The following is a 14,409-nucleotide window of genomic DNA, read 5'->3' as shown; positions in this document are numbered from 1 at the left end:
CCAGATCAAATGCAATCAGAAAAGCAAATGAACCACTTAGCTGGACCATGCAGGGACAGAGCAGGAGACATCAGACCTCAGGAGGCACAGGAAGAAAATCACCAGCAGGGATAAAGGGAGACGGCTGTCTTAAATCCCAATCTGAAACCCCAGATTTTCGGTATGATCTGACACCCCCGCTCCCCCTCCGACCCCCTGGCGTATACGACTCAAGTATAAGCAGGGGGGGGGGGGGGGGGAGGACACTTTCAACCCCCCAGAAATGGGCTGAAAATCTCAGCTTATACTCGAGTATATACGGTGTTTATTGGATTAATATTTGTTCATTTTTTGTGTACTCTTTTGTACTTTGCGATTATTTTTGTGCTAAACGACTTTTAAAAACTTTTTTCTTTAGTCCCAGGATGGGACATTAACATTCCCTGATCGCTGATCTAATACTCTACAATGCTCTTGCATTGAAGGGCATTAGATCTATGCACCACACACAGGGAGGTGGGTGTGTCAACTCCTTCAACTCCTGCTTAGAGCAGAACTTACAGGCCACCATACCTGAGTGACCCCACAACCATCTTTCAGCCCAGAATCACCATTGAGACCATCAGCACAATGCAATCGCACTGTATTGATCAGAGCAGAGAGGGAGCGCCCTCCATCTGCTATGCTGATCCATATCGCGGTCACCATAGACAGCGGCATGAGAGGCGTTGTCCCAGGGAGTCAGCTCTCCTACCGTGCTAACACCCGCTTTTTATCACGCCGGCGCTCAGAAGGAGGCTGTGCAATCCTCACGTCGTATATGTATGGCGGTTTGTGGTAACGCACCTCCCGCAGCAAATTTGTTTGGACCTCCCCAGCAGTGCCAGTTTACTATATGGCAACCACTGATGCAAGTCATATTGCTATTCATAGCATAAGTTTCCAATCCTCATTTATACGCCGTTTTTATTTTTAGTTACAGATTGGCGATTAATATAACCAACCAGACTGAAGAGCAATTGCTCCAGTAATAACACATTTAGGTCTTTACCTTCTGTTTTCAATCGCTCAGCTTCTGTTATGTCCTCATCCGATGGAGAAGGACAATTTGAAGTCATTGGTGAAGATTCCTTATCAGGAGAAAAGCAAATAGTATTAAAATTACAGATGAATCCACTTAAATATTGTGGCTAATGCATTGGATTAAAATCTAACGGATAGGATATGATGATATTAGACTGACTGATCAATTGGTACATCCACTTTGAACTACACTATTTATTTGCACCAAAACTGAAGACATTTCAAAGCCATGCACAGGCTGGGTGCCAGCAGCAAACTTTTAAGTACAGGTTTGGCCACTGTGGAGTAGGACAAACAAATGGAAACATTTCAAGCTATAACAACTATTTCATATCTACCAGGACTACAAAAAAGCAAAGGAACCCCTCACCCCCACACCATACACACACCGCCCAATACCTGTAGCGTAGCTGCAGCAAATAACTCTGGTAGAGTCTGCAATACGGAAAGGCTTTCATCTCCCATAGAAACATCAAATGCCGTTTCAAGACACTGGATTGCAACTGTACATAAAACACAACAGAAAGCAGTGAATTGTATTACTTTATACCCAATAACGCAGATTAAGGGAAAAGATTACAGATCTCATGTGCTCTACAATATAATTAAAGGGTCTGTCAGCACAGAATGACCGTTCAAACCAAGTACAAGGGCTCAGTGCATCATGGCGGGGCCAATCATTGAAGCCCACCTTCTCACTTGCTCGTTTTCCATTAATCTCCACCCCCCTTCTTCGTTCGACCATTCTGGCTGCGAAGCAGGGCTGTGGAGTCGGAGTCGTGGAGTCGGAGCTCATTTTGGTGGAGTCGGTATAAAATGGTCCAACTCGGAAAATATATAATAAATTGGGTACAGTAGTTCAATGCAGAATGTGCTGAATATTTTTTCATAGGAATTTGGGAAAGTTATGAAAGGTCCTATAAATGGCTGTTCTATTCCTGATCTAAGGCTACATTCACACACAGCGTTTTTGCTGCGTTTTTTGAGGATACGTTTTTCAGCTGCAAAAGCAGATCAGCTTTTTAAAAAACCGCATCACCTGAAAGATTTTTGAGCTCATAGATAATGTTTTCAATAGCAAAAGCAGATTAGAAATCTGCTCCATCTATCCATATCTGTCTATCCATATCTTATGTGTACCAAAAAGAATGAAAGCCGGGTTGCACACAGACTAACACTCCTTTTTTTTTTTTTTTAGCACCAGTCAGGTACACCTCATAGCTGCCCAAAAGGACGCCCAGGACAGGCATTGCTCGTCTTCAGTAACACATCAACATCAATTGAAAGTTGGAATAAATAGACCGCATTCACTACATCTTAAGGTGCAGGCTTTACTTTCAAGTGTAGGGGTGTGCAGTATAAGGTCCTGCAGCAGCTGAGGTGTGCAGTATGAGATTCTGCCCCCCCTAGTTTTGATCCTGGTTAAAACCGTTTCTTATAGATATGGCGAACCCTCAGGTAACCCTAAATGAAGGTCAATGGACACAGGTGACTGAATTGAAGGAATTGCTTAATCACCTATTTAACGTGACTAAAAAATTACAAGCTGAGGATTTAACTCCTGGCATTTTCATAAGGGAGTGGAAGAACTTGCTATTTTGCCTGTCCCAAAGAGGAGATTTAATCGCAGATGGCATTTCTGCTTCAATGAAACGGAGAGAGACACAGCTATTGGAAAATAAATTTTTTCTGGCAGCTGTTTATGTGGACTCAAGTCATCATATATTGCTTGATGATCAACAGCTTACTAAAGGAAAAGAAGCTCTGACTGAGGTAGCAGTTTGGATGAGTGGCCTACAGGAGGACTGCCAGGCGCAAGAGGACTTGGGTCCTGACAGTGCTACTGCTGCCATATCTTCATCCTCATCAGATGAGGAGTTTGACTTTGACAAGTATTTGGATGATATGGAGCAGTCAAAGCGTTGCTGCAAGGAAAAAGTTTTCACTCCGTCTCCTATAGCAAGCAGATTGAGAGCAAGTGAAACATTTTGCTGAAATATGGTCAAAGAAAAATTCAACCGTTCATCAAACCGTGGGGTTTGGACCGTGAAGAAGGCGGATTAGGTTGCCGAAACGCGTAGTCCCATTTGCGTTTATTTCTGCCATGCACTCTGGTTCCTGATCCTTGTGGGTCGTCTTTTTAACTTTGTTGAAGAAATAAAGAAAAGCATCATTTTACTCCAACCATGGTTTGCTGAGTTCTTGCTGGATTTCCTCTTTGTTCTCCTATTGAAGGATTTACTCCTAATCCAGTCCGTGCAGGTACTTGATTACCAGTTGGGAAAGACCCATGAGTCTCATTGCTGCAGCTGGACACTGACACACATACTCTGTGTATATGTATATATATATATATATATATATATATTATATATACATACATACACATACACACACATATATACACACTATATATATGTAATCGATATTACATAGTGCATTACATATTTACAATTTATTAGTTTGTGTTCTAAAGTTGTATTCCAATAAATATTATGTTCTAAATATCTTGATTATTGTATCATAAAAATGGTTAAATATCTGATGTTCACATTGTACTACAATAAATTTTTCACTTAAATATAAGCAATATATGTTGGAGTCGGAGTCGTGGAGTGGGTGGAAGGGAAATTGAGGAGTCGGAGTCGCAGGTTTGGCTTACCGACTCCACAACCCTGCTGCGAAGGATGGAGATAGATGGAAACAGGTAAGGAGGGAAGGTGTGGTTACATGGCTGGCCACACCTTACTGCACCATCAGCCTGCACTTGGTTTGAACAGTCATTCTGTGCTGACAGAGTCCCTTTAAAGGGGTTTACTAAAGGTTATTCCATGTAATGTGTTTGAGTGAGTGAGTGACAGGAATGAGTGACATGAGATAAGCATGGAAAGAAGAGTAATAGGAAAAATGGTGCGATGGCTGATAAGTATTGATCGGTGGATGTATATGGATATACTAATACACACACGCTTCCCCAGGTTATGAAGTATGTAGGCTCTGTAGGTTTGTTCGTAACCCAAATTTGTACAGAAGGCGGAATATAGAATTTAGTCATAAGGGCCCGCTCCTCTCTCTCCCAGTCTGTTACTGTTAGTATGTTCACTGTATTTTATATTTATGCTCTGTATGTAAACCCTCCTTCTGTACAGCACCACGGAATCAATGGTGCTCTAAAATAATTTACAAGGCCAACACAGAAGAAACCTAACACTAACCCCATCATTGACCTGTCATGGCGCCCCACTGCGCACCATCCGGTCCTCTTTTTCTGATGTAGTGTACTGCATCTCCAGCCTCTTTACCAGGCCTCAGAGGTAACTGTGTGTTGTAAGGTTGCCAAGTTGTGAATTCAAGATGTGTGCCACAACCTTATAATAATAATCTTTATTTTCTTTATAAAGTGCTAACATATTCTGCAGTGCTTTACAGTCCACACACATCAACGATGTCTTTGGAATGAGGGAGGAAACCGGCGCAAACACGGGGAGAACATACAATTTCCTTGCAGATGTTGTCCTTGGTGAGATTTGAACCCAGGACTCGAGCGCAGCAAGGATGCAGTGCTAACCACTGAGCCACCGTGCTGCCCTTGAGACAGGGCTTAAGGTGACGAGGCTGGAAGATGCGGTGCATACGGGTAGATAGAATAGGACCGGACGGCGGCTGGAGAGGTGAGTGATTAGGCAACTAGTAGTTTCTCTGTCTGACATTCGTATATAGCTAATGGGCATGCATATACAGTTTTGAGACAAAATGCTTCTGGTAAATCATATATAGTTATTTACACTATGAAACTTGACAACTTTCATGCAAGGTCAGGGTAAAGGACAAACTTCCTTTGCTAAAGTTTGCAAATGTCCTGGCAAACGCCCTCCTATGGGTAAATTTACACGCTGCAGAAATTTCAACAATAAAATCTGCTACTGATTGCACACAATATGGATTCTATGCATTATTTCAACATAAACCCCATAGTGGAATCAAATGGCAGCAAAGTAAACACAATTTCTGAAATCTCACGTACACTTTTTTCTATCACTTGACCTGCGATGTAGATTTTAAAACCAGCAGCATGTCAATTATTTCGGTATTTAAGATGCCTTGTTTCCCAGTGATATCACTGAAGCAGGGGTGTGCCATCCACAGCAGCCTGTGAGTCGGTGGGACCAGAGCCAGTCGGCACCAGGTCCCCTTCCCCCCCCCCCCCCCCCATCATCACAATTTCAGCAGTATCTGCATCATCAACACACAGCATTGAATACCATGGAGAATCAGGACGCACGCTATAGGCTCCATCATCCCCCATTCAGCCTGTGTGCGGGTCTGAGACTCTGAGCACTGCAGGCACAATGACGCCAACACATCACTCCTGTGCTGCGGAGCCTCAGAACTCACACTGCACAGAGCAGCGTTGGGGAAACAGGATTTATATCAAATACTATACAAGTTAATGGGTCCACAAATAAATTTGGACAGCATTCGGATTTCTCCGGACTAATCCTCCCACTCCTATAGTTATCACACCCCTCTGGGAGTGACAAGATTTTCAAGAGCAATGTAATCGCTGCCTCTTTGCAAGTTTATGCATGCATGCTTTTCCAGGTGATTGTGCAGTAAAGATACCAAGTGTACACCTAGCTTTACTATACATTCCCAGGGCACAGAACGTCGCACCAGATTTGCAATGTGCTGGTGGGGACATGGATTTATAGTTGATTTTATAGTTATTTCTGAATTATTAAGCTACAAAAAGATGGATTTTTGGTTCTTACCGTAAAATCTCTTTCTTGGAGCCTTCATTGGGGGACACAGAATACCATGGGTGTATGCTGCTGCTGCTAGGAGGCTGACACTATGCAAAAACAAGAAAATTAGCTCCTCCCCGGCAGTATACACCCACCGACAGGCACCAAGCACCTCAGTTGGTGAAAAAGCAGTAGGAGAAGCAACGAGAAAAACTCGAACCATATGTACCAACCCAACAAGGGACTCTAAAACCCAACACGGTACAACTTAAACAGGGAGGGTGCTGTGTCTCCCAATGAAGGCTCCAAGAGATTTTACGGTAAGAACCAAAAATCCATCTTTCTTTAATCGCCTTATTGGGGGACACAGAATACCATGGGACGTCCCAAAGCAGTCCCAAGGGTGGGAACAGCAAAAAGGGACGAAAGTAACCGAAAGGCTCAGGTCGGCCGTTGAGCCACCGCCGCCTGCAGGACCTTCCTACCAACCACAGCATCAGACGAAGCCTGGGTATGAACCCTGTAGAACCTCGTGAAGGTGTGCAAAGATGACCAGGTTGCAGCCTTGCAAATTTGCATGGCCGAGGCCTGGTGACGAGCAGCCCACGAAGCCGCCACAGCCCGGGTGGAATTAGCTCTTACTCCCGGAGGGGGCCGCTTTTCCTGAAGACGATACGCTTCCAGAATGGTAGAACGAATCCAGCGAGCGATCGTGGATTTGGAAGCCGGAAGGCCCTTCTGGCAACCTTCAGAGATGACCAGCAAGGAATCGGACAGACGAAAGGAAGAGGTCCTGGCAAGATAGACACGCAGGGCTCTAACTACGTCCAGTTTGTGGAGAGACTTCTCAAGAGGATGAGATGGAGCCGGACAAAAGGAAGGAAGGACGATATCCTCATTGATATGGAAAGCGGAAACCACCTTTCGAAGAAAAGAAGGAACGGGTCTGAGAACGGCTTTGTCCTGATGGAGAATGAGGTAAGGGGAACGACATGACAAGGCCGCCAATTCAGAAACTCTTCTGATGGATGAAATGGCGATCAAAAAGGTGACCTTCCAAGAGAGAAGGGACAAGGGAATGTCCTGGAGAGGCTCGAACGGCGCCTTCTGGAGCGCGCTAAGGACGAGGTTGAGATCCCACGGGTCTATTGGTGAATGATGAGGAGGAGCCACGTGGGAAACCCCTTGTAGAAAGGTCTTGACCTGTGGTAGAGAAGCTAGCTCTCTTTGGAAGAGGATAGAGAGAGCGGAAACCTGGCCCTTGAGCGTACTGAGGGACAGACCCGCGTCTAACCCAGCCTGAAGAAACCCCAGGATAGACGGGATAGAAAAAGACATTGGGAAGACTCTGTTATCATCGCACCAACGGAAAAAAGCCTTCCAGTACCTATAGTAAATGCGGGAAGAGGCTGGTTTCCTGGCTCTGATCATAGTTTGAATAACCTGACTGGACAGACCTGATTCCTTCAGAATTGCGGTCTCAACGGCCATGCCGTCAAACTCAGAGACTGAGAATTCTCGTGGTAAAGGGGGCCTTGCGAGAGAAGATCTGGACGGTCCGGAAGCCTCCAGGGAACGTCCGCGAGCATGTTGACCAGTTCCGCGTACCAAGGCCATCTTGGCCAATCTGGAGCGACTAGAATCACTGGTACGCCTTCCGATTTTATCTTTTTGACCACCCGAGGGATCAATGCCAGAGGCGGGAACAGATACGGAAGTTGAAACTGGGACCACGGAGTCACCAGTGCGTCGCATGCGACGGCTAGAGGGTCCCTGGACCTGGCTACGAACTGCGGCACCTTGTGGTTCATCCGAGATGCCATGAGATCGACATCCGGGGTGCCCCAACGGTCGCATATCTGAGAGAAAACCGCGGGGTGCAGGGACCATTCGCCGGACGCTAGGCCCTGGCGACTCAAAGTCGGCTGCCCAATTTTCCACCCCTAGAATATGGACGGCGGAGATTGTCGGAACGTAACGTTCTGCCCAGCGTAATATCTTGGCCACTTCTGACATTACTTGTTTGCTGCGCGTGCCCCCCTGATGGTTGATGTACGCCACGGCCGTGGCGTTGTCCGACTGAATACGGACCGGCTTGCCGGAGAGGAGGGGCTGCCAATGAAGAAGTGCCAGGAAAATAGCCCTGATCTCCAAAAGATTGATTGGGAGGAGAGACTCCTGTGGCTTCCAGCGGCCTTGGGCCGCTTTCTGATGGAACACGGCTCCCCATCCTAGAAGGCTCGCATCTGTGGTGATGATTTGCCACTGAGGCGGAAGGAAGGACCTCCCTTGGAGAACTGACGCTGGCCGTAGCCACCAAGTGAGAGACTGCCTCACTCTGAGAGGAAGCCGAATAGGACGGTCCAAGGACATCGTGGTCTTGTCCCAGGCTCAAAGCAGAGACAGCTGGAGGGGGCGAAGATGAAACTGCGCAAAGGGCACTGCTTCCATGGAGGCCACCATCTTCCCCAGGACCTTCATGCAGAACCGAATGGGAATGGGAGCAGGCCTCTTGAGAGTTCTGATGCCCTTGGACAGAGTTGTAAATTTTTCCTTTGGAAGAAAAACACGGGCTAGCTCCGTGTCGAATTCCATACCCAGAAAGGTCAGACGCTGGGTGGGGATCAGAATGGACTTCTCCTTGTTGACCAGCCAACCTAGGCGGCTGAGAGTGTCCAGGGTTATCTGAAGGCTCCGGAGACAGTCCTGGCGAGACGAACCCTTGATCAAAAGATCGTCCAGATAAGGGATGATGAGGATCCCTCTGGAGCGAAGGATGGCCATGACGGTCGCCATCACCTTCGTGAAAACCCGGGGCGCTGAAGCCAGGCCGAAAGGAAGAGCTGTGAACTGAAAATGGTCTCCCTGAAACGCAAATCGAAGATACTTCTGATGTTGCACACAAATTGGAATGTGCAGATAGGCATCCCGAATGTCCACCGAGCAGAGAAATTCCCCGGGCTCCATGGAAGCAATCACCGACCGAAGAGACTCCATCCTGAAATGAAGAATCTTCACGTGGCGATTGAGCAATTTGAGGTCCAGAATAGGACGAAGAGAGCCGTCTTTATTCGGGACTACAAAGAGATTGGAGTAGAACCCGGAAAACCGTTCGTCTGAGGGAACGGGAACAATGACTCCGGCGGAAAGAAGGGAGGAAATGGCCTGCAGAAAACCCGGAATCTGGGCCCGCTGTCGCGGAGGCCGAGACCGGAAAAACCGTCTGTTCGGGAGTGAAGCAAATTCGATTTTGTAACCGGATGCGACGAGTTCTCTGACCCAAGCGTCGTCGACAACGGACAGCCAAGCATCCGCGAAAAAGGAAAGTCTGCCTCCCACCCTGGAAGAAATTCCAGGTGGGGGTGACCCGTCACTTAGACGAAAATCTGCCGGAATTGGCTCCTGCAGATCTGGAATATTGTCCTCTAGATCTCCAGCGAGGAGCGGGTTTGTAGGAAGGTTTCCTCTGATCCCGCTCCCTGGTGGCAGGCGGCCGATCCTGTTGAGTGGCTCTCTCCGTGGCAGAGAAGGGACGTAAGGGCCTGAACGGTCGAAACCCCCTTCTGTTGAAAGGACGTTTTGGTCGAGTCTGGGGAAGCGAAGTACTTTTACCTCCAGTGGCATCGGAAATTATCTGATCCAGCTTTGCTCCAAAGAGCCTAGAGCCCTGGAATGGCAGATTGGTAAGCGACTTTTTCGAAGTAGTGTCCGCATTCCATGACTTTAGCCAAAGGACTCGGCGCACAGCTACTATGTTGCTGTTAGCCCTTGCTACGCAGCCGGCCGCGTCCAAGGAGGCGGCCAAAAGGTATTTTCCCGCCTGGTTAATCTGATCTGCAAGATCTGCCAACTCGTCTTGAGGAGCTGACGCTAAGATGCCTCTGCGAAGAATTTTTGCCCAAGCGGAAATGACCTTCGCCACCCAGGCGGATGCGAAAATAGGGCAGAGAGAGGCGCCAGATGCCTCAAAGATAGACTTAGCCAGAGATTCAATCTGCCTGTCAGTAGGATCTTTGAGCGATGCCCCGTCTGGCAGAGAGAGCACCGTTTTTGAGGCTATCCGGGAAACTGGAGGATCTACCTCGGGAGCCTTGGACCACTTTGAGAGCAGTTCTGCGTCAAAGGGGTACAGAACGTCCAAGTACTTGCGGCCTGAGAAACGTTGCTCAGGGCGCTCCCAGTGTTTGGATAAGGTAGTGTCGAAATCGTTGTGATTGGGAAAGGTTCGAGACGGAGGTGTGGCTCGTCTAAGGAGAACAGAGCTTTCCTGAATTGGAGCCTCATCCTGTTTAAGCTTTAGTGTTTGGAAGATAGCTGCAATAAGACTATCGACCATGTCCCGCGTTTTAGAAACGCTGTTCCCCTCTGAGCTAGCTTCCGAATGAGAATCCTCGCCTGACTGAAGGTTGTCATCCGAGGAAGGAGAAGGAGGCCTGGGAGCGGAAGGGCCCTGCGAGCTCGAAGACGAAGTGGACAGAGCCTGCTTCCTAGAAGTCCTTCCCTGTCTGTCTCTCTGAAGGTCGCGGTCAGGTGCGGACGACTCACCCCGAGAGGTGGTCGGGGCAGAGGTGGCTGAGGATAGCTGAGGTAATCGTTCTAAGACCTGGACCAGCGACTGTGATACTTTTGTCAAGTCAGAAACAGACTGTGACATTGTAACGGCCCACTCCGGGGGGAGAGAGGAGGGAAGAGCGCCCTCCGCCCGGGACTCTGTGCGTTCCTGAGATGCTGACATATTTGAAGGACTGCAGGGGGGGCAGAATGGGGACGACTGACCCGATGCCCACTTCTTTTTACAGCGCGCACAGGCGTAATAGGTAGCGGTGGGCCTGAAGCAGAGATCCCCTGAAGGGTTGGGCATAAGTAAACTGCACTGATTGGCTGCAGAAATTAGGGAATAACTGCCGAGGAGAGCTAATCCCTGCCCCAGAGCCGATCCTACCGAGATTCTGTGCGAGCAGCAGAAGAAAACGCCGAAGTGTCCCCCAAGCAGCGCAGGAAGGAGTGGTTCAGGCATCAGGAAACGCTGTGCTGGGAGATGGGGGCGGAGCTTAGCGGCCGCGCCGTGATTGGTCAATAGCGGCTGGGGAGGGCATGGCAGAAGAGGGGGCTGGCATCCAAGAGAGAAAGAAGCCCTGTGATGGGCTAGAAAGGGCGCGCTGAAAAGAGCGCGCTCAGGAAGGGAGGAGAGAGAGCAGAGGAATTCCCCGCGAAAAGGGGAAAGTGAAAGTGCCTCCCACCCTGACGGCGCCGCAGCCACATGCCCGACATACCGCTCTAAGGATGATCTGACCAGGTCCTGACGCTGCGGTGAGTGAGGGGATCACCGTAGACTCCCTGGCTAGAGCAGGGAAAGTGAAGGAAGGCAAGCGGCTGAGCGCGCAACAGGCAGAAAAGGGCGGGAGATTCAAACTTGTGGAACTGCAAAACAAGGTCCCTTCTTCTCCCATGTCACTGGAGCTTATGCGGGGCCGGAGGGAACGTACAGGCACTTACCTGACGTCCCATAAGAGGATGACCACAGGGGCCCACGGGGAAACGGCAGGCCGCTGGGAGGGGAAGGAGCCCTCTGTACCCGCATCCTGCAGAAGACGGCTTGAAACACCTGCGATCGCCGTCTTCCTCTCAGCCCTGTCCCGAGAAAGGGGTGAGGAGGGGGATTCGGCAAGGACCAGCCACCTGTCCGGAACCCTTGTCACCAGAAGGTGATAGGGAAAAGTCCTGCCAGCGGTACTGAGAGTTGCGATGTGGGTGACACCACACTGCTCGCTCAGCCGCATGATATGGGAAATCAGAGTGATAACTATACCGTTTCCCGATGGAAAAGAACCTAAAAGAGAAAAGAGGGAAAAATTAAAAAGTTCAAACTAAACCTGAAAGAAAAATTGGATTAAAACTGCGGATCTGGGGAGATCCCGGTCCGCCTCCTACAGACACTAAGCACAAACTGAGGTGCTTGGTGCCTGTCGGTGGGTGTATACTGCCGGGGAGGAGCTAATTTTCTTGTTTTTGCATAGTGTCAGCCTCCTAGCAGCATACACCCATGGTATTCTGTGTCCCCCAATAAGGCGATAAAGAAAAGGCACTTATTAGGATTTGGAATTAAGTGTAATAATATCATGGTGGCGGTTTAAGGGGGCTAGGGCATCAGACAGGTTACCTTTAATTTAGAACTAGGGCAAAAACGACAAATTGTATAGTTTAGCTACAAACACCAGTTTTCCGATTTACAGTGATTTCAAACATAGACTGCACAGAGGGAAATGCCTGACCTTCATTCACTTTTTAGCTCCCAGAAACATATTGCAGCCATAAGACATTATACAGCAGAACGCAAAAAAAAAAAAAAAAAAAAAAAAGAGGATGGACTGCACCTCCAAAAAAAAAAAAAAAATTCATACATTGATCTAGTGTTGCTGAACATGAGGTTCCTAGTTTAACATTCTGATCAGCCTGTATGAAGACCACTGCCACGTCACGGCAAACCTCTCAGTGGGTCCTGACTTTTTGCTCAGTCGTGGGGACTCCGTCTTGCAGCATGGGAGCTGTGAGCCACCAGCCTGCCCGCCCTGCTGGAGCAGTGTTGCTGCGGTGGTGGTTAGCGCACAATGCCGCTCCTTTAAGGTAATAGAAGTTAAGACCCACAGAGGTTCACCGTGACGTGGCATATATTTGCCTAGCGGCATTAGATTAACGTATGAATTTTTTAGGTGCTGTCCATTCTCATTTCTCAACACATTACAGAGTAGTGCTGTGTTTATCGGAATCAAACCACTTGTAGAGCTTTAAGTCTCCCCCCCCCCCTCCATAAAAGAAAATGGGCTGTCACATGACACCTGCAGTCCATCTTTGAGCAACCACATGGGATCAAATAGAGGACATGTGCAAATGTGAGAAGGTTACCTCTTAACTCCCTTCCTGCTTCCATGCTTATTTTCTTCTGTGTTGTCTGACCTCTGCAAGAGTTTCTGACAAGACAGAACTTGATTGGGCTCCTCCATCTGGTTATTCAGAATTAAAGGGACTGCCGGCGCAGAATGACTGCTCAATCCAAGTCCAGGCATTCGGGGCTTCATGGCAGGGTCAAACATTCATATACACCTTCCCACCTGCTTGTTGTCCATCTCTCTGCTTCTATGAAGCTAGAGAATAAAGGGTAATAAGAGGGTGGAGAATGATGGAAACAAAGCAGGTGGAATGGTATATATATATGTTCTCTAATATATAAATCTCAATGTGTGTATGTATGTCCGGGATTGGCATCTGCACCGTCGCAGCTACAGCCACAAAATTTGGCACAGTCACACATCTGGACCCCGAGAGCGTCATAGGCTATGTTGTGAGGTGAAATTTTAGCCCCGCGCGTTCCAATTCACCAAACAATTTTGCCCCTATCTACGTAATGGGGAAAAAGTGAAAGGAAAAGTGTTGGAGGCAAATTGTCAGCTGCCAGATGTGAACAAGGGCGACTTAAAGAATGAGAGCGATGGCGCCAAACAGTATATACCGTACAGTTGGTAAGGTGGGACCCAGACATGGGATACCACACACGGGGATATGAACACACACACAAAATGCGCCACACACTACCACGTGCTTCAACACATATACCACCCTCAGCACACATTTCACCACACATACACCAACCTCGCCACATAAAAGTCCAAACACAAAAGTCGCCACTCAAAACTCGCCACGCTGTCCCAGAGCTGTTTACAAGATGAAAAATGAGCTGTGATTGGTTGCTATCAGCAACAGTTTTCTTTGTAGACAGTTGTGGTAACTGAGGCCTATTATTCTTATCATTTCTATGGTGTTATCGTCCTTCTGTAAAGCTGGAAATAATTTATTACTGTGCCAACACAGACCACCCTCTGACTGCAGGGGGAGCCCAGTATCACACAGGATAGGATTAGATACACGGCTCAGTAGTCAGTATCACACAGGATTAGATATACAGCTCAGCAGTCAGTATCACACAGGATAGGAATAGATACACGGCTCAGCAAACAGTATCACACAGGATAGGCATTCTTTAAGTCGCCCTTGTTCACATCTGGCAGCTGTCAATTTACCTCCAACACTTTTCCTTTCACTTTTTCCCCATTATGTAGATACACGGCTCAGTAGTCAGTATCACACAGGATTAGATATACAGCTCAGCAGTCAGTATCACACAGGAGAGGATTAGATACACAGCTCAGCAGTCAGTATCACACAGGAGAGGATTAGATACACGGCTCAGCAGTCAGTATCACACAGAATAGTATTAGATACACGGCTCAGCAGACAGTATCACACAGAATAGGAATACATACACTGCTCAGCAGTCAGTATCACACAGGATAGGATTATATGCACGGTTTTTATGTGCAATATAATCATTATAATTTGCTATAACTAACCACAGTTGGTTACTATGCCCAGGCAACGCCGGGCTCTTCAGCTAATTATATATATCCCTGCTATTTGGCTCTGGGAGGCAGGACTTTGAACAGTCATTCGGTGCTGACAGAATCCCTTTAATAAACACCCCTACACTGCTGGAGGGGCTCCTGCTGCTGACAGTTGCTTCAAAGTCCTCTGATCCTTGCCTTTACAA

General features: G+C 47.8%; 1 protein-coding gene across 2 annotated transcripts in view; it reads right to left on the bottom strand.

Annotated features, from left to right (window-relative positions):
• SGTA (small glutamine rich tetratricopeptide repeat co-chaperone alpha) overlaps nt 1–14,409 on the bottom strand; it is an 82,982-nt gene that overhangs the window by 55,378 nt on the left and 13,195 nt on the right. For both annotated transcript variants that reach the window (XM_073546776.1, XM_073546768.1), the window contains exons 3-4: nt 1,462–1,565; nt 1,031–1,109 (exon numbers count right to left, since the gene is read on the bottom strand). In XM_073546776.1, coding sequence (XP_073402877.1) covers nt 1,031–1,109; nt 1,462–1,565 — 183 coding nt within the window. The remainder of the gene's footprint in view (nt 1–1,030; nt 1,110–1,461; nt 1,566–14,409) is intronic.

This window comes from Dendrobates tinctorius, unplaced genomic scaffold (genome assembly GCF_039654945.1).
Source record: "Dendrobates tinctorius isolate UK_male_01 unplaced genomic scaffold, ASM3965494v1 ptg000011l, whole genome shotgun sequence".
Taxonomy (NCBI): Eukaryota; Metazoa; Chordata; class Amphibia; order Anura; family Dendrobatidae; genus Dendrobates; species Dendrobates tinctorius.
Note: the sequence above shows the minus strand (reverse complement) of the source record. Positions and strands in the feature narration are given on the sequence as shown.